We start from the raw sequence: 19,874 nt of genomic DNA, 5'->3' as shown, positions 1-19,874 counted from the left end.
TAAGTTTAGTATTACTCATCAAAGGCTACGATCCTGAGAAAATTTACCCGATTTTTTAAAGAGGGGGGAAACATCCCCTACAAATGAAAGAATTTTAATGAAAATCACACCGTCAGATTCAGTGTATCAGAAAACCCTATTACATAGGTTTCAAGCTCATATCTGCAAAAATCTGCAACTTTGTATTTTTTGCCAGAAGAAAAATATACGAATATAGAAGTTAGTTACGTAAGTTAATTTGTAAATTACGTCATAATCAAATTTAGAGACATCCATTTAGCAAAAGAAAAGCAAAATTTTTATGCAAATTTTGTTTACTTATTCAATGACGGTGAACCAAAATAAAACCTGCATTAACTAAAAAACGATCAGAAATTAAATAAAAAAAACAAGTTTTTTAAACTGAAAGTAAGGAGCGACATTAAAACTTAAAACGAACAGAAATTATTCAGTATATGAAAGGGCTGTCCCCTCCTCAACGCCTCTTTCTTTACGCTAAATTTTGACTCTGTCTCACAACTTTATTTTTTAAAATAATAAAAAACTTTAGCGTAAAGAGCGAGGCGTTGAGGAGGGGACAGCCCTTTTCATATACGGAATAATTTCTGTTCGTTTTAAGTTTTAATGTCGCTCCTTACATTCAGTTTAAAAAACTTGTTTTTTTTATTTAATTACCAAAAGGAATCGGATACCTTATTGAGCGCAACTCTTAATCTCTATAACCTCAAACAATTTGTCGTTTCTGGGATGATTGAACATGAATACTTGAATATGGAAAACCGACTTCTTGCAATCGACGGAGTTCAGTTAGCCTTCAACAAAAGCTAGCCTGCAAGGCTAGTATAGAGTGGGTTTTTAAGCTCCTAAGGTATATCCGAGGGGGCAGCGACTTTTAGAGATCACGTACACCGGATGTCACGTGCTAAGCGTGGCAGAACTATCCCACGTATTGTGGGGCCTGTACCATGCGTAACGAACTGTGTGAAACCCCTGAAGCTCCCAGATACACACCGGGCGGCGGAAAGTGGGTGAAGTTTTGGCTATGATACGCAAGAGTTAATTCTTCATTAGAATTTAAAATCCAAAAGAATTAAAATTCAAAAGTTAGACTAATTAATCGGATTTGATTTGTTTATCTGTGAAACCCAAATGCCTTAATGAGGTTTTAAGTATCCGCGGGAATGGTGTTGACTTCAATATTAAAAAAAAAAATCCTTCCAAATGCTTCCCACAAGCTTTTAAGATGTAATTTATCAAAATATTAAATTATTCGTTGAATGTTTGTTGTAAATAGCGTAGAATTGATTATCAATTCAACTACAAATTAGAAGAATTAACAAACTCAAAACTGAAGTCAAAATTGTAGAAAAAAAAAAATGTGAAAATTCTATACAAAAAAATTAATTGCTACTCCTTTGATAATAATATTTTTATATAAACTCAACAAAAGTGTAAAATTTAAAGAAAAACATAAAAGTTGGATCAGTCCTTTTCGTAAATGTCCTGTATCATTAACTGAAAGTAAATCAAAAAATTAAATTATTAAATTCCCTTCCTATTAACATTTAATTTATTGAAATATAAATTTGTCGTTGATTATTTGTTAAAATTAGCGCAGAAGTCTTAATTTAATGCAAACATTAAAAGACGAATTTAAAATAAAAACAAAAGTCAAATCATGCATTAATACAATTTGTGTTAAAAAAAAGAATTGGTCCTTTCTGGCAAAACTATCTGTTATATATTATGGAAAATGCAAGGCATCAGTAAAAGCAAGAAAAAGATTAAGTAAATGAAAAAAAAACGAGAAAGAAAGAACAATGCAAAAGGCTGAATCTGTTATATATATATATATATATATATATATATAGTTTCACTGAAATGAAAGCAAGTATTGTAGCGCACCTCTTAGAGTTTAGTTATACCCAAACCGAATGAAATTCACCTTCCTTAAAGGGATGTTCTATCAATCTTAGCATAATATCATAAATTATTTCATTTAATCCATGGGTACTGAAACACGCGTTTAATAAGATACGTATTTTACAATAAGAAATGTTTTTTGGCTAATTGGACTTTTAAAGGATGAATTAACAGAAATTAAACACGTGCTAGTGCCTAAATCACAGGCGTATACCACTGTCAAGTATGTACATCTTCAAATTTAATATCTGGTAATAGTAAACTAAGATGATATTCTCTTTTATTGGTGCGAAGGGAGTTAATTCAACTCAAACGTTAGTTGTAACTTGTTCTTGAAGATCTACAAAATCATCATCATCCCAGTCTGGCCATTGACCTGAAATTGCAGAACATGAGTAAAAGCCTTCTTGGCTAAAGAGGAAATAAGTACGCAAATACAGACACGCTTAATCTTCAAGTAAAATCAAATTTAATAAAACTGTTTGAATTGTTGGTTTGATGGTTTGATGATGGGAGGTACCGAATGGTTTTTTATTTAATTTTGTGTCGTTTCTTGTTTTGTTTTTGGTGTTTAATTGTTGTCACCTTTCATAAGTTGATTTATATTTAGGCCTAGTGGGGTGAATATTTACCTAAACAAGCTTTGCTCCAGGTTTTGTTATCTTTATTGTTGATGAATAAACCCTTTCTTTCTTTAATAAAAAGAGAAAAATAAACATAATCTTGGAGGCTTAAGGAAAACGCAGTTAGTTTAAGTTTTATTAAGGTTCAATATTTTTTCAATATCTCTTGTCACAATCCTGTTTAGTGTCAACTTATGGTCCTCAACGCACTCTTATTACTAGCATCGGTTTTTTTCTTTGGATTGATAGTAGTATGAATGGTTTCATGCCTGATTCCTATCTAGCCAGTGTCATATCTGGTGGTGGGAATGTGCAGCACCTTTTTGTAGAAATTTTTTTTGACATGAATTATTTTCGCGTTTTTTTTTTTACAGCGGCGGTTCTGGTCTCTCTTGCGCCCGGGACAAAGTGTTGATTGGTACACCCCTTCTTGTATCCCGAAAATTTTCAGTCCGGATTTTAACAAAATTTTAATTTAATGATGAAACTATTTTCAATGTATTAATCAATTAATCATTTATTCTTTCAACTTCATTATTATTATTTAATATTTTTTTATTTTTAATTTATTTTTATTTTAGTAACCAATTAACAACTTCATTTACAATTAATTTCATTTACTAATTCCGCCTTCTACTTTATTTCAATTAAATTAAAATAAGAAAAATTACAAAAGGGATTATAACCCTTAGATTATTTATTTGAAATTTTGCACCCCTAAATTCTGTGCCCGGGGAAAGTACCCCCTTTCTATCTCCCCTGAAACCACCTCTGGCATTATACTATGAGCTGAAAATAAACGGATGACAGGCAAAGGGTTAAATTTAACTTACACACATAAATAGTCCAACATTGAACGCGATGTTAGGGATGTAGCCTATATTTTTTGAACCTTAAATTGTTTTATTTGGATCAACACATGCATGTGTTTATTCCGTGGTTTAGACACCAGTTAAAATACCTTATCAGATGACATATACAATTCTTCAAACACTTATTGAAGAAATTGTCTATTAGATTATTCCATTAGAAACACAATTATTTTATTTACCAAATTTTTCATTGCAGAAAAAATGCTTATCTATCAAGCGTCAAGTGTTATATAAGAGCCGATTTTTCACTCATCAATGTGCTAAGATCTTATCAGAAAACACTTAAAAGTGGAATATTTGAAATAAGATCTTACATCTTTTGTCATTTTTATGCAAACGTCTTTCATTATTCTGCTACGATCAGCGGTCTGTCAAGAGTGATGAGTATATCATCGAAGTTAAACATTTAGTTAAACAAAGTTAAACAGCCATTTAGACATTTGCCTCTCAATTACTTGGACTATCTATCTTGGCTTTTCTCTTTCTACAATTAGCCATGTCTAATTGTAGATTGTTATATATGGCAGAAAAATGGCGTTCTTCATACTTTTTGCTAACATCAGTGAGGTGTAAGATCTTAGAACAAAGATTAGTTAAAAAATGATAATCTTTGCAGAAAGATGCAAGATCTTAGATGTAAGACCCTAGTGCTAAAAAACAACCCTATAGATGAAACGATTTCTAACATGAGGAAATTTACAGATTGTGTCTCATAACATGGGCACCCATAGGGAGGGGGGGGCAGGGGGGTGCCACCCCCCCTGGATGAATGACGGTTTCATATATTTGTATTAATTTAAAAAACTTTCTATAAAATAAGTTTTCAAAGAATAGGAAAGAGCTCTATTAAAACAAAAATGGGCAGAAATAAAGTCAAATAATCTTCCAAGCGTAAAACTACCACAAATAACTATCAACAATTAAATAAAACTCAATACGAACATAAATTATAATAACTAGTCAAGTCAAACTCAAAACGAGCAAAAATTAACATTACTAGGGCTGAAAACCCCCATGGCTTCTCAAGACTAGAACATAAATTAGGCTTTACTAAAAAACAAAAAAAATAACCGTGGATTTTCAGTTTAATTTAACAGTAGAGAGGGGGGCGCTACTCGTGACGGGGCACCATATATGGGCATAGAGTCCGTAGGGGAGATGGATTTCTGAGAAATTGATTGCGAAATCAAAGTGTGTCAATGACCTCTTTTTTCCAAGGTCGATTTGTTTGTTGTTTCTAGGTGTAGTAACTCCGGGACGAAGGTTGCACATGCGCATTGAATTTTAACAGGAACAATTCTATTGATGTAGGACTCAAGGGGGAAGTGAATTTCCGAGAACTTGATTGCGTAATCGATCGTGAATGTCAAGGTGTTTAGAAATATGAAATAGCATTTGATGTTGTTGTTGTTGTTGTAAGTGCACGTTCAAGGCAAATATTATGAGTTTCCAGGAACTGAGAACGGCTAGATCACGTTTTTCCTTCTCAGCCAATCAGCGAGTTGGATACATCCCCCTTCTCTGCCAATCAGAGAGCTGGTTACACATGGTTTTCCCCATTACATAACAAATCACCCTTGAGATTTCGTATATAACGGACATGCATTGTGATTAAATTATCAGAAACTATTGTGACACAATGGATATAACAACTGACATAATTGATGAGCTTGAAGCATTGGCAACCTCAATTTACCATGTAAGTTCCGTTTTAGTACATTTTCAAAATAAAGTTATTTTCATTGATCACCCGCCAGTATATCTAAGTCCTCCCTCCCCACCACAATACAAAACACCTCCATGCTATCTTTATACTCGATAGAAAACATAAAATATGTTCTTTTTACCCTCAAAACCTAACCCCCCCCATTGTTTTACAATGATAATTTTCTTTTCGTTAAATTTATACAATTTTAAGCATTCTATATCCTAGCTAGAAGCGACCACTGACTTCCGTCAATTCTTAAAGCATTATGCCGTTCTCTTTTGACATAATGCTCTGCGCGAGGTTAAAATTAGCTGTCATCCTTTTCCTTTGTGTTTACAATGGGGGTGGCCAAGTCAATGGAACTGTATCTCCGTCAAAATTAAAACACTTTCAGACAATTGCAATAATTTAGCGCAGGCCTATACAATCTCTATTTGGAGAACCGGTGAAATCTCGTTATTTTCAAATTAAGGTCTAGCAACATATTTGAGACATTGGCGAAAGTGGGAGGTGGCCATGCCTCATTTCTAACGCCATCATTTTAAAATGAAAAACAAAACTGTTTTCTCACGTTAGGGCAGTAAGAAGGCCGGTGGTTTCTAAGAAAAAAAAAGATAGCTTTATTCTGTCTGCAAAATTTAAATCCTAGATTGTAATTTAGGCCTATAAGCTGCAAGGCTAGCAATCTTTTTTCTATTTTAAAGACCTATAGACGGGAAACATTTAAAAAAAAATTCTCTGCAAGGTAAAAATAGGGGCATTTCTTGCAAATTTTACCTATTGCTTTGCTTTTGGCGTAGGATGGGCTTTCTTAGTGATAAATGCTTTTCTAGACAAAATTCTGGTTAGGAGCTGGGAGTACTAATTTTCCTTCTTTAAAAAAGAGGAAAATTATTTTCCATACTAACTTTTTTCTCTTCTTTTTTAAGGCCAATTATGAAGAATGTATGCCCCCTCCATCTAAGAGAGCAAGAGAGGGTGAGGCAACCCCATCAGTGCCAGTCCCTATGCAGTCTGAGCATAAACCAAAAAGAGAATGGGCCATAAGGATGGAGAACCCAGATGTCTCATCTGTGCAAGCCCATGACATCACTGGCTCGACTGCACAAGTCCGTACCGTCACTGGTCCTACTGCACAAGCCGCAGCCCAATCTGCGCAAGAAATTAACGACGTCGGCCCATCCGCCCTCCAACACGCACTACCCGGACTATCTGGCACCCAAGTGCAGCCAGGATTTGCAAATGTGAGCCTTTTTTTCCTACCTATATTATAGAAATATATATCTATTTCTTCCAATGTTTTTTAGTCTTTTCTTTTCACTATTTTTCAACCCAATATAAACTTATCTCAGCGGGATATTAAAATATTATTTTCTCTATAATCTCACACCCCTTGTTTTAAATTTCTCTCCTCCCCCCTCCCTGAGAGATATCTAAATATAATGTAATTTTTTTTGCATGTCAAAGAAACCGCCACTCTTTCTTATAATCTTTGCTATTTTCTTTGTTCCCCCACTATTGCTATCTCTTCGCTATCTTATAATAATATTTTTAGATAATTTTCTAGTTTACCGGTATCTCACCATTTGAAACTCAAAATGCTATTTTTCGCCGTGAATATTATAGTCTTGATTTTTGGCATAAGGCTCCGCACTTGCATATAAATAGATCTGTTCCACCCCTTTTCCTGTTTAGTTCTATCATTAGCGGTTTTAGTCACGTCTAGGTTTTCAATGCTTTTACATAATTCTGTTGTTTGGCCAAGAAAATAGCGAAATTGTCTGCAAAATTAGCGATAGATATTTGGACATTGGAATTCTATGCAAGAGCGAAACAAGTTATGTCCCCAAAAATAATAATTGATATTTATGACATTGCTGAAAAGGGGGGGGGTTGTTTTTCTCCCGTCAAATTAAAACGGTTTCATGCAGACAATTGCAATAATTCTCGCGCCACGAGAAGCGCTGCGCGCCGCGGGAAGTGCCGCGGGAAGCGCCGCGATGGCCTCTAATCCAAAAAAAAACAAAAAAAAAAACAAAAAAAAAACAGTAGGGCTGATTTGAACACTTTGAAAATGAGCTATTTTTTGAACAAAATCATATTACTATTTCTCTGTAAAGCGGCGTTTTAGATTGTAAATATCTTATATTAAGTTGGAAATTTGCAGCTTTCGGACTATCGATAGTTGTGGGGTGGGGGGACAGTGAATTAACCAAATGCTGTTATGTGCATACTGCTGCTACTACTACTAAGCACGTTTTAAATAATACATAAATAATATTTTAAATTTTAAAAACAGTAGGGGTGATTTGAACACTTTGAAAATAAGCTATTTTTCATTTATAGGTTGGATCATTGGTCCAATACTCGTCGTCATCATCATCATCATCATCTTCACAAGTTGGAGAAGGAGAGGACCTCTCCAACAATTCACTGGAAATGTCGTCGTCAGTTAATATTGATGAGTTTTTAGTTGATTATTTTAAAGTAGATTATAGCGCAGTTGGGCAGGAGGACTTAATTCCTAACACACTACAGCTTTTGGAGGATTTTACAAACGAATTAACTGGGAACCCTCCCCCCAATGATTACATTTCCCCACTTCAAACAACTGAAGTGGAGCATTCGCATACCCCAAATATTGAACACTGTGGGGGAGGGGTAGTTGATAATATACAAGCGGGGGAGTGGGGTACAATATTTCCAGAGTTTCAGCTATCAAATTTCAAAAGCAATAGCTGTCTACACTGCGACTTTTGGTGATCCTTTTAATTCGCTTTTGTGTGGTAATTTTGTGTTTGATCCTATAGAAATTGTGCATGAATATGTAGATAAAATTCGTGCACTACTGGAGAACCAAATTCAGTTGTGGGGAGGTAGGGATTCAATTAAGGTTTCTATTGTTTTAAAGGTTTTTTATTTAAATGAGGGGAAAAGTGAAGTTTATTATGATTATATACATACCGAGATGCGCGTCATTTATCCGAATTTAGAAAATTTTGAGGGTGTTTTTAGCGACTGGGTAGGTCAAATTATTGCGCATCTCAAGAACTATAACGAAAATGGGAGCGGGTCTGTAGTTTTATTTATTGAAAATTTAAATGTAAATATCTGTAAATTTAAGAAAGATTTTATTTTAAGAGGGGGGCATAGGGACACGGGTACAGTTTTAAAATATAATCCAGACCTAGTAGGATGTAAAGGTGTCCAAAAGACCTGTTTTGAAACAGGTCAAAAATGTTTCAGGTACGCTTTCCTCATATCAGCAATCGGGCCTCTAGCACGTGACGCTAACAAGACGAATTTAGACAATTGGGCTCTACATGGGAAGGACGGGTCCAATTCCCCCATTGTAGATTTCTCATGTTTAGAAGGAAGATACCCAGTAACGCTACGATCTATTGATATTTTTGAAAGGGCTAATGCCCTTTTAAATATCGGCGTTACTGTGGTTCAGTATGAAACTGAATTTGAAGATGGGGTTCGTTCTAAAAAGAAGGGGGCAGTCTTCCCTGTAAGGGGCCCGTCAATTGATTTGGTCAGACACTGGGTTTGGTTGTTGTATACACCCCCATCTAGTGCCCTTGCCAATTCAATTGGCCATTTTAACCCTATCACAGACATCAGTAGAGTTCTTGGGGGTGGTAAGCATAGGGGGGAACGTTTCTACTGTCCAACATGCCTCTCATAATTCCGTAGTGATATAAAACTACGGGATCATATAAAGCATTGTAGACGGCATGGCTACCAGATAGTGGAAACGGTTTCAGGGGATAGGGCCATTTTACGTTTTAAAAATTTCCAGAACGCTCTGTTCCAATGCAACAAAATAATTTTGGCCAGTGAATATCAACGAGAAGTAATATATAATACTCAATTTCCGAATTACGTTATACAGCACAAGGCCAGTGAATAGCCCTACGCCCCCGTCTCCGTAGATAAATCTAACGCCACGTGAGGTTGAGAACAGGTTTAACCATTGGGGGAGTAGGACTGCATTAAAACGAAACTGTCTAAACTTAATGGCACAACTAATGGCACTATTTCTCGTTTGAGAAATACTCATTACCCAATGGTTTTGTTTGCAGAGGATCGTCTCGCGATTAAAAATAAAAAAATGTGTTGGGTTTGTAAGGGGGAGTTTGAAGAGGGGGATAAAGGGACTAAAGGGAAAAGAGGGGCCGGTGGGAGGGGGAAAGTCAGAGATTATAATCACTTGTGGCAGGAAATATCCTCTGGGGGTAGTAATTTTAGAGGGGTTGCGCATCAATCATGTAGCTTAAATGTTGGCCAGCAGTTTTTTATCCCAGTTTTTATCCACAATGCAAATTATGATTTAAAATTTATTTTACCGGCACTGGCACGTATGCACAGCGAGGGAAGGGGAGTAGATAGTCCATGGGCCAATAATTCATTCACCTATCGAATCATTACCAAATCAGCCGAGAAATTGTTGCTTCTCGAGCTGAAACGGCAGGCAGTGGATAATGGGCATACGTGTTGGAATAAAATCAGGGTTTTAGATTCCTTTAGTTTTTTTCCCAAGGCATTGAGTCAATTGATTCAAGTTCAGAAAAGCGACAATTTTGATAGCTTTCCCTGGCTTAAACAACACCTTCGAGACAGTGAAATGTATGATCTGTTGACCTGCAAAGGTGTATACACATACGACTATTACTGTTCTGGCGCTCGCTTAAGCGAGGTGAAACTACCTCCAATTGAAGCTTTTTACAATTTACTGATCAGTAGTGAATGAACAGCCGAGGAATATGAGTTTGCCAAGAAGGTGTGGGCTAAGGGAATTGTAAAAATGGGTGGGATTATTGTAGACTCTACTTGGCCACTGACGTTTTAACTCTGTTGGATATTGTCTGTACAAACAGAGATCAAATCTATTCAGAGTTCGGGTTAGATATAGGATACTATTTTTCCACACCACATTTAGTGATGGATTTGATTTTAAAATTTAGTAGGGAGGAAATAGGCCTAATCACAGATGTAGATCAGCACCTTTTTGTAGAGCGTTCAATGAGGGGAGGGTATGTTTTTCATGGGGACCGCGTCTTGTCAACCGATCCGAGCAGACAAAGCACCGGTGTAAAGTCAAATGCAGTGATCTTGGACATGAACTGATTGTACCCCTCGGCAATGTCTCACTACTATTTGCCGTATGGGGATTATCCATGGCTTGAGAATCCTTGTGTGTTCCCCGACATTAACACCGTCAAGGACAATGGACCACAAGGATGGTTCTTTCAAATTGACGGTCACATTCCGCTGGCGCTTCACGACTCCGTCAAAGATTTTATTTTTCCCTGTATCAATCGACCCGTGAGCAGGGACTCATTGAGCCCCTATCGATCGATCAGTTGTTGAGGATATAGGAATTCACTGGACCTCCTCTAGGCAAAAACTGATGTCTGGTTTGGACTCTAAGAAGAATATAGTTGTTCACCCTAGGCTTTTACATTGGATGGTGAGCAATGGCTTCAAAATCACCCAAATAGACAGGGTCCTGCAGTTCAATCAGCGACCATATTTAAAAAAGTTTATCGATACTTTTGTCGATAAACGCTCTAGGGCAAACTCCAAGGTAGAGAAGAAAATGTACAAACTCATCCCAAATTCAGCGTTTGGCAAAATGTGTGAAAGCGTACGTAATAGATCTCACTGCGACGTCGTGACTGACCCTCTAGAGTGTGCACGAATTATTGCCGATCCCAATTTTACATCGTTCACGAGCATAGAGGCTGGCATGGTTCTTCTACACAGGCGAAAGCGAAATGTGGTACTGAACAAGAATATAGCAGGCGGCAGTTCAGTACTAGAAATTTCCAAAAAGCTCATGTTGTCGTTTATTTACAATGTGTGCAAGGTGCAACGGCCACGGGAGGGGGAGGTTCAAGTTTGCTATGGGGATACATATTCTCTGCTGCTAAAGGTAAATGGGACCGAAGATTTATTGGGTGATTTAGAAGAGGGGGAACACATCAGCTCGCGGATGGATTTCAACAACTGGAATCCGTCCCTCTACCCCGAGTTGGTGAAACGTCAAACCCCCAACCAACTTTTAATGTTAAAATCAGAAACGGGGAGTGATTTGATATCCAGGGGGGTGGTCCCGGGCCCTAAATTGTATTGCGTTAAAAATCAGAACGGGGATCAAAAGAAGGCGTTTAAAGGGGTGCCTACACATTTAGTAAAGAGCAATTTCAACATGAGTGTGTGCAGAAATTGTTTAGAAAGTAGCCTAGTGCCGAGAGCACAAGTGCTTGCAATTCGCTCTCTACAGTATAGAAATTATACTGTGAGAATGGAAAAGAATGCAATGTCATGTATATCTGACAAAGTTTATGTGCTCGAGAATGGTGTGAGTGTCCTACCTCATGGCCACTACCGTATTTCAGACCGAGTTGAATGCATAGACTATCGCAATCAACTTGGTCTGGATAAATTAACCTTACCTCACTAACCAACTAACCACCACCGACCCGTTCATAAATTAACTAACCACCACCAACCCGTTCATCATAAACACCTCAACTAACTCAACCTCAACTAACCTGTAGCAGCAGTGACGACAACTATTGTGTACAATTCATTTTCCACCACGGCTCCCGGGGGGTGGGGGGTCCCGCCCGCAGCTCCCGGGGAGTGGGGGGGTCCCGCCCGCAGCTCCCGGGGGGTGGGGGGTCCCGTCCGCGGCCGGCCTCCGGCCCTGCGATCCCCGGGGGGTGTGGGGAACCCCATTTTTAAATTCATAATGTTCAACTGTGCTAGTTTATGTTCCTAGTGTTTTCTGTTTTTTCAAGTGTTGTTTTCAAGTGCTCTTGTTGTATAGAAAAGTGTTTAAAGACAATAAGTGTTGTACATGTTGATGGATAAAAAGTGTTTTAAAAGACAATAAGTGTTGCTCTTCATGGACAAAAAGTGTTTTTTTATTTTTTGTTGTACATAAAGTGTCATTTTTATCGTTGTCAATTGTTGTTCATGTTGATCAAATAGAGTTATCATGCAGTGCCGAAATAAATGCTGCCATGAAATATTGTCAGGTTCTTGTTGAACAAGTGTTATTTTTGTCAATTGTTCACGTTGATCAAATAGAGTTTTCATGTTGCCGAAATAAATGCTGCCATGAAATATTGTTTTTTTTTGTTGTTGTTAACGTACTAGATAGATCTATGGGAAAATTATTGCTACTACTTATTCATTGGACACGTATGATTTACAGTTAGTTATAGTCCATCTGTTGTCAACAGCATGTATCAATTTAAAACACCCTTCAGATCGTTTCTGTGTGGGCCCTCAATGTCGGGGAAAACAACCCTCTTAACTAAAATAATTACAAATTGCGATAAAATGTTTTTGGAAAAGCCGAAATAAATCTACTATTGCTATAGTATTTGGCATGAGTCCTATGATCAAATAAAAGCAATTGCCACAACCATACCAATACAATTCATACGGGGACTTGATGTTTTCAAGAGTATTGAATCGAACTCTTGGTTGATTATTGATGATTTGGCTGAATCCATTGAACAGTTCTCACAGGAAATGTTACAACGGTTCACTGTTCGCTCCCACCATGAACACATTTCCATAACCCTAGTTCTACACAATCTGTTTTATCAGAGCAAATGTATGCGAACCCTTGCTTTGAATTGCACCATCTATATTATCTATCGAGTTATTCGTGATTCTAGCTCGCTCATAACTCTCAATAAACAGATATACCCCGGCGCCCCAAAATTTCTGTTGTCAGCGTACGCTCATGCGACTAATAAACCCTATGGTTACATTTTGCTGGATCTTAATCAGAGCACGTCTGAGGACCTACGCGTAGTCATTGACATTTTCGACAATGATATTGGAGTATATCTTCCTGTGAACAGTAGAAAAGGGTATTAATTGCCATTATGACACTGAAGAAACTACACGAGCAACGGCATTTATTTTCCGTTTTAAGCACTTCAAAACCATTGCTTAGGAAGGCCATACTCAAACGTGGTGTTGAGATTGATTTCATTAATCTAATATCTGAGCTTTGTTTAAATTTAACTGAGGGCAATGTTCAACTGCCAGAAGGTGTTAGACAACAGACAAAGCAAAATCGTTCCACTGTACGCGCCTTGGCTTTTAAAAACAAGGGAAAAAATTTTAAAAGAAAACGACTCCTTCAAGCGGGCGGTAGCTTTTTAACACTTTTACTGCCAATAATTGCAGGACTTGTAAACAGGTTTCGCTAGAGAGAGAATGGCTAAATACTATAACTTGACAATATTTGAACCGGTGCCCTCGACTGTTGACTATTTTGAGCACAATATAAACAAATTCGTTAATGACAAGAATATTTCCGATGACAAAAAATTTCTTTTGGATTAAGAAGCATTGTGACGAGTGAATAGACATAAACCACATCTTGAGAGACCCACTGCCGACGCCACTGTCACAGATCTCTCTAAACAGGAAACATCACCTCAAGATTCAGCAGTGCAATCAAAGGAGAAGGAATTGAATTCAATTGTATCGAAAATTGGAAACCTATTGCCACTCACCTATTATGAAAAAAGTAAAAGAGTATTATCTTATCTCATACTGAAAACTGGTGGTGATCAAGTTCAGGTCGATAGCACAGGGAAACAAATTATAATTCAGGGAAAATGTTATAATCTAGTTGATTTAATATGTGATATGGTGACGAATCGTAAAGGACTTTTATACTTCGACGATAATCTACACAATTTTCTGAATTCATCAAACTTCACCAAAAGTCTTATTGGCAATAAGAACATTCTTAAATAACTAAGATAATTTTGTCCATAATGAACAACAACACCATCATTTATAAAAGAAGTATAAGATTCAATATAGTAAGATACTAGCAGCAGCAGCAATGATTTTACAAAACCTGTGGATGCTAGTCAAAAGCGAAGACGAATTGATTCACCCTCCAGAGTGCAAAAGGGGAGTGGACATTACACTACGTGTTTGCGTTCAAAATGGATGAAGTTCTGATAGATGTCTATGAAAATGTTGAGGGAGCAGGAAGTTTAAGTTCTCCCAAAACACTTTCTAAGGGTGTCTCCAGCAACACATTTAAAAAAGAAAAAGATTATCTAGAGAATAACTAGTGTTACAAACTGCATCGGAATCACAGTCTTTGCGGCAAACAATATCGACAAACTAAAGCCTTTTTCCCTCTCCATATAATGCAAACGGATCTTTTAACTTTAGACACAGTTCAACGGCGTCACAATGCACCCTACAAATATATTCTGGTGGCAATCAGTGTCTTTAGTCGCTATGCATATGCCATTCCACTGCAATCAAAGAGAGGTGTTAAAGTTGCTCGGGCCATTGAAAGTATTCTTGAACAGGATCCATATAGAAAAATTCAATCGGATCGTGGCAGTGAATTTGTTAATCCACATGTGCAAAAGGTTCTTTTGAAATATAATACAATACTTTATCATAGTCACTAGCCCGATAAAGGCTGCATTGGCTGAACGATTAATAAGAACTATTCGTCAATTAACTTCAAGATATTATACCCTAAAAAATACATCGGCTTCTTTTCATGATTTAGATAAAATCATGCGGTAATTTAACCATCGACCTCATTGAACTCTGTCCAACTCAAGCTCCTGGAAAGTTCACTATAGTGAAAATACCTTTGACGGTTTTCCAAAGCTCTACTCCTATGGCAATGAGAAGAAAAAGAAGAAATTCAATGTTGGTGATACTTTTAGAATTAATAGACCCACCAATATTTTTGAAAAGGGGAATTATTTATGGAGCACCGAACTTTTTAAAGTGTCCAAAATCCTGGACACCGAGCCCATAACATATCGACTGCGAGACACCAAAGATGATGAGATTCTCAGCGGTTTTTATGAATATGAACTGCAAAAGTTAGAAACACTAGTGAAATTTATCAAATTGAAAAGATATTAAAGAGTCGTACTCGTAGGGGCAACAGATAGTTGCGTGTTCACAGGCTGGGATACAACTGTGATTGTGATTCTTAGGGCAGTGCTGAAGACATTGACAATGCCCAATGATTTTTATGTGACTGATTTCATGTCCAATGTTTCTGATCCCCTCTACACTAACCTGAATAGAACAAGCGATTTCTGGACAAAAATCTCCCCCCCCCATCAAATTTGACGGAGTGTTTTAAGTAGCTCTTGTCGACTATATTCTCCAAAATTCCTATGATATCCTGAGAAAGGGTCGTATATATGATATAAAAATTAGACCTTATGGTTTGCGGCCACCACCATCCTCAATTGTCCAAGAAAAAATTCAAAAGATCAATTGGATGGATTATCCATACATTGAATTACCCTACGAGGAATTCACCTGTATGAATAATTTATGTCGTTCTATTAATAAAAGAATTTCCGCTCGTAAAAAAGGAGCTTTTCATTTCAACTATTCAAAGGAGGAGGGAAAGATTTACATTAGTTCACCTATTGCCAATGAAAAGGTTATTCTCAATGATAATCTAAAGGATGTTCTTGGCTTTAAGCTCAATATAATGGACGGTAGAAGTGCCGGAAACACTAATTTAATTTTTGCTGACTACCCGCCTGTATTCTCCACGGACACTTGTATATGTTTCTACACCTCATTTGTTGAAAAATCTCCGGTTGGTAATTCCAATTTTCCCCTCCTACGAGCTCTTTAACGAAAAAACAATAAAGAGAATATTCACCACTACGATATAAAACATATTCAATATATGCCCGTAAACACTTGCTATTTGGAAACCTGTCAGTTAACACTAAGAACCGAATTGGGTGATCCCATAGCAATTTCAAAAGGTTTGGCTGTGATTACATGCCATTTTCCTCCCATTGTTCAACAGCAAGATGTCTAATAAAAAAGTGGTATTCACTTGTCCTGATATTGACAGCTATGTTAATACTCTTGGCCCAAGACAACAGGAAAATGGAATGAATTATTACAAGGGTTACTCTTCAATGTCTGGCTACTGTCTTGGCAGCTGGTTTGCTAAGCTCTTTCGCTCTTCACTGCCACTGGCTAGAAAATATCTTGTACCGGCTGCGACAGATTTTGCATCCTCTACACTATACGATTGGGGCTCTGGCAAGGATTTTAAGAAAAGTGCTACGTAAAATCTTAGGTCCAGTGCGCGAACCCTTGATGAGCAACTAAAACAAAATGGTAAAGGCTTAAAAAGGTCAAAAAAGAATGCATCTCTCATCAGTATCTATCCATGATAAACACGAAAGACACCGCGCCTCATGTCAAAGAAAAGAAGAAAAAAGTCAACACGCGGTGTAAACAGAAGAAGAAGTCCCAGTAAGAGAATTATTACATCAAAACTCCATTTCTTTTCCTGAGATTTCCTACCTGCAGCATAAGGATTCTCAACCTTCACTCACCGCCTCATTGAATCTATTCAATGCTGAAAATGTTGATATGAGTGTCAAGCATGGATACTATGAACAATATTATCCTCAGAAACCCCTCTCCAATAATATCCACTTTCAAATTTATTCCAATGAAAACTACTTTATGGACATGTCTTCAATATTTATAGATTTACAAATGAAAGTCCGGAAATCCGATAATACAATGCCGATTCGGGGCGATGGAATATCCTATGAAAATTGTATATTACATAATCTATTTCGTCAAATTAGTGTCTACATCAATGGCACGCTGGTGAGCACAAGCAACAATCTCTCAAACTATACAAACTATATGCAATTCATGTTGATGACACCCAAGTCATACAAGGAATTGAGAGGCACCTCCAATGGATATGAATATATTACTAATACTGATAGTACAGATGCACTTAAAAATACTACAACTAGTGAATTACATCTAGTTGGAAAAATATATCAAGAAATATTTAATATACCCCAATGGCTGCCGCCCAATGTTAAAATGGATATAAAATTGACGCTTGCACCATCCAATTTAATATTGAGAAAGGAACTTGCTGCCAATCCTGATGTAAGTCTCTCCCTCACCTCGACAATACTTCATGTACGCAAACAACAGGTCATGAGTTCTGTTGCTTTGGCAGTGGATAAACTGAGAGCCAATGGAAATAATATTAAACTACTTATTCCTCATACAATCACAAATCAACGTCATATTGCCATGGGCTCACGCACCTTCACCGATTCATCCTTTATCAATGGCGAAATCCCGTCAAAACTCGCTTTTGCATTTGTAAAAAATGCCAGTGAAATAGGATCGTGGCCGGGATGCCCACATACGTTCGAGATGTTTGGACTTTCATCTCTTGTGTGCAAAGTAAACGGCATCCCACTCTACAATCTATCTTTTGATAAATTCTATACAACATTGTATGAGTTGACCATGCAAACCCTAGATCATGACTCTCAACTATTTGAAAATGGTATAACCGAAGAAATGTTTGCTAAAACGCATGGTATCATTGTACTGGATTTGTCTGGCACACAGGATATGAGTATAGTACGTACGGGGAGTGTGCGTTTAGAGTGTACATTTGCCGACCCATTGGCTGAGAGTATTGCACTAATCTCACTAAATCAATATGAAACCTATTGGGAAATCACTCCCGAAGGCAGTGTTCTACTAGACTTGGCACCATGAACACCAGTCAAATAATCAATGTATTTAATATGGATCCATACATGTCCCAGTACAAATCCTATTGTCTGCCCTCGGACTATCTTGGAAAAATTCAAAGTGTCAACAATACCTTGGTTTTTGTTAATAGCAGTCAATCGAATGTGCTGACAGGTCATTGTCTGGGCATCTATCAAACAGAGAAAACGATTGAGTTTTTTGATCCTCTTTGTCTAACCTACACATTTTACGCGCCCCACATTAGCAACTATATTGAGAGTAGTGGGAAAACTATTATTCAAAATCAACGAAGAGAACAGGATCTAACGACTAAAAGCTGTGGCTTCCATGCACTACTATATTTTGTGTTCCGATGTCGCGGCTATACTTACTAGCAGCTTCTCCCCATTTATGGTGATAATCCTCGTCTGAATGACGTCCTAGTGGAAAATATCCTCTCAGACTTGTACAGTATTGATTTCAGTGTCCTAAAAGTAAAGCGCTTAAAAATGTTTGTGAATTTGTTTATTAATAAAAGCATATATATACAACAATGTCTTTAAATCTTCACTTTAGATTTCTTCTTCTTCGTTCTATAGGCAACTGTCGTGAACCACTAATGCCGGTAAATTATTTGGAGTCACTATATATTGATCTTGATCGACTGCAAAGTCAGGATCACATTTTTTACAGTATAATGTAGCTTTACTCTTGTCACATCTCTTTGTATAGTCAATGATACTATTTGCATTCACATTATGAAATTCACGAGTTGCAATCTGTCTATTTGAAGCAATATCACATACAGTGTTGTCAAATGGCGAATCACATTCGGTAACTGCCAAATAAAAATCACTTGGTTTATAGTCATAGTAGGCAGTGTCGTCACAACGGTGACGTAGAAACCAAATTGTCTTGTTACCCCAACAGTTGAATCGTAGACCAGATTCCTCTTCCCAGAATAATTTAAATCCACGACGATACCAATCTCGTAGAAATAAACTAAAATCGCGTTTGGAATTCTTTCCAATCATAGCAGGGTAAGTATTCTCCCACTAATCACATTTATCATAGTGACAATTGGAGCACAGGTGCCCTCTAGGGTGAGAATCACACACCTCTTCAAGACATGAATTACATCCTTTAATTTGTACTGCTTAGCATCTATGTAATTTACAAGGATTACATATTTTACACTTTTCACTATAGTCATCAATAATCTTTCAATTCTCACATTGAATCCAACTGCCAATAGTGTACATGCACAATGGACATGTATAGAACATTATTTATGGGTTTCCAATATCACTTGACTCACTCACAGCTAAAACGAAACTGATCGTTCCTGCCGACGGATAAATTAAGGATGAGGGAAGAGGGGAGGATTAGCTCTGTGACCTCGCCTTCTTCGAAGAAGGAGCCATCTGCACTGAATCTATTGGTAATGTTTTCAAAACTATATCTACAATATTATTCTGCTCTGTTCAAATTAATATATCAATAAATTGAGTATAAGCCCATGAGTCACATTTTAAAAGTTTCATACAATAGTCAAATGGGGGAGAATCAGTCCTCATTATATTGTAAAGTGTTCCCTGACGTGAGAATATCCTCCGTTGAAGAGATAACTTGAGAAAATCGTCATCCAAAATCAAATGTTTTTCCATAAACACTAGATTTGATCTAATTCTCTCTTTCTCAAATTTATTCATTTTTCAATCCTTTCACTCTGACTGCTGACTCTAGACTGACCCTGATTCGTTAGCCCTAACCAGAAAAGAAATGGAACATTTTCGATTTCGAAACAATTTTATTGAATAATTACAACAATAATACTAAGTATGTACAATTAGCGATACAGTTTATTGTCTTCGATATGTTTCACCAATGCACTTAAAGCACATTGAAGTCTATTCACGTGTACTATATAAACTTTTGCAGCAAAACATAATTGATCCTCCATTTTAAATTTGCTCAAAGATATCACATGTCTTGCATATACTTCATCCCATTCCAGACAAAGCTGTGATCCTGTCGTGATTTCCACCGCAATGTTTGGTACTCTTGTATTATTGCCATCAACTCCACTATCAACTTCTAAGAGGGTAAACATTCCACTCGCTATCATCAACACACAAATATATATCCAAA

General features: G+C 37.0%; 1 protein-coding gene across 2 annotated transcripts in view; it reads right to left on the bottom strand.

Annotated features, from left to right (window-relative positions):
* Positions 1–2,003: 2,003 nt before the first annotated feature.
* LOC148955188 (glutamate receptor ionotropic, kainate 5-like) overlaps positions 2,004–19,874 on the bottom strand; it is a 39,849-nt gene continuing 21,978 nt past the window's right edge. The window contains exon 5 of one of the 2 annotated variants that reach the window (XM_089100743.1): positions 2,004–2,299. In XM_089100743.1, coding sequence (XP_088956869.1) covers positions 2,232–2,299 — 68 coding nt within the window. In that variant the 3' untranslated portion in view covers positions 2,004–2,231. The remainder of the gene's footprint in view (positions 2,300–19,874) is intronic. The other variant, XM_089100752.1, reaches the window with a different exon arrangement.

This window comes from Artemia sp. Qi Xiang Cuo, chromosome 2 (genome assembly GCF_049724085.1).
Source record: "Artemia sp. Qi Xiang Cuo chromosome 2, ASM4972408v1, whole genome shotgun sequence".
Lineage (NCBI taxonomy): Eukaryota > Metazoa > Arthropoda > Branchiopoda > Anostraca > Artemiidae > Artemia > Artemia sp. Qi Xiang Cuo.
The sequence above is the reverse complement of the archived record's forward strand: the minus strand, read 5'-3'. Positions and strand labels throughout refer to the sequence as shown.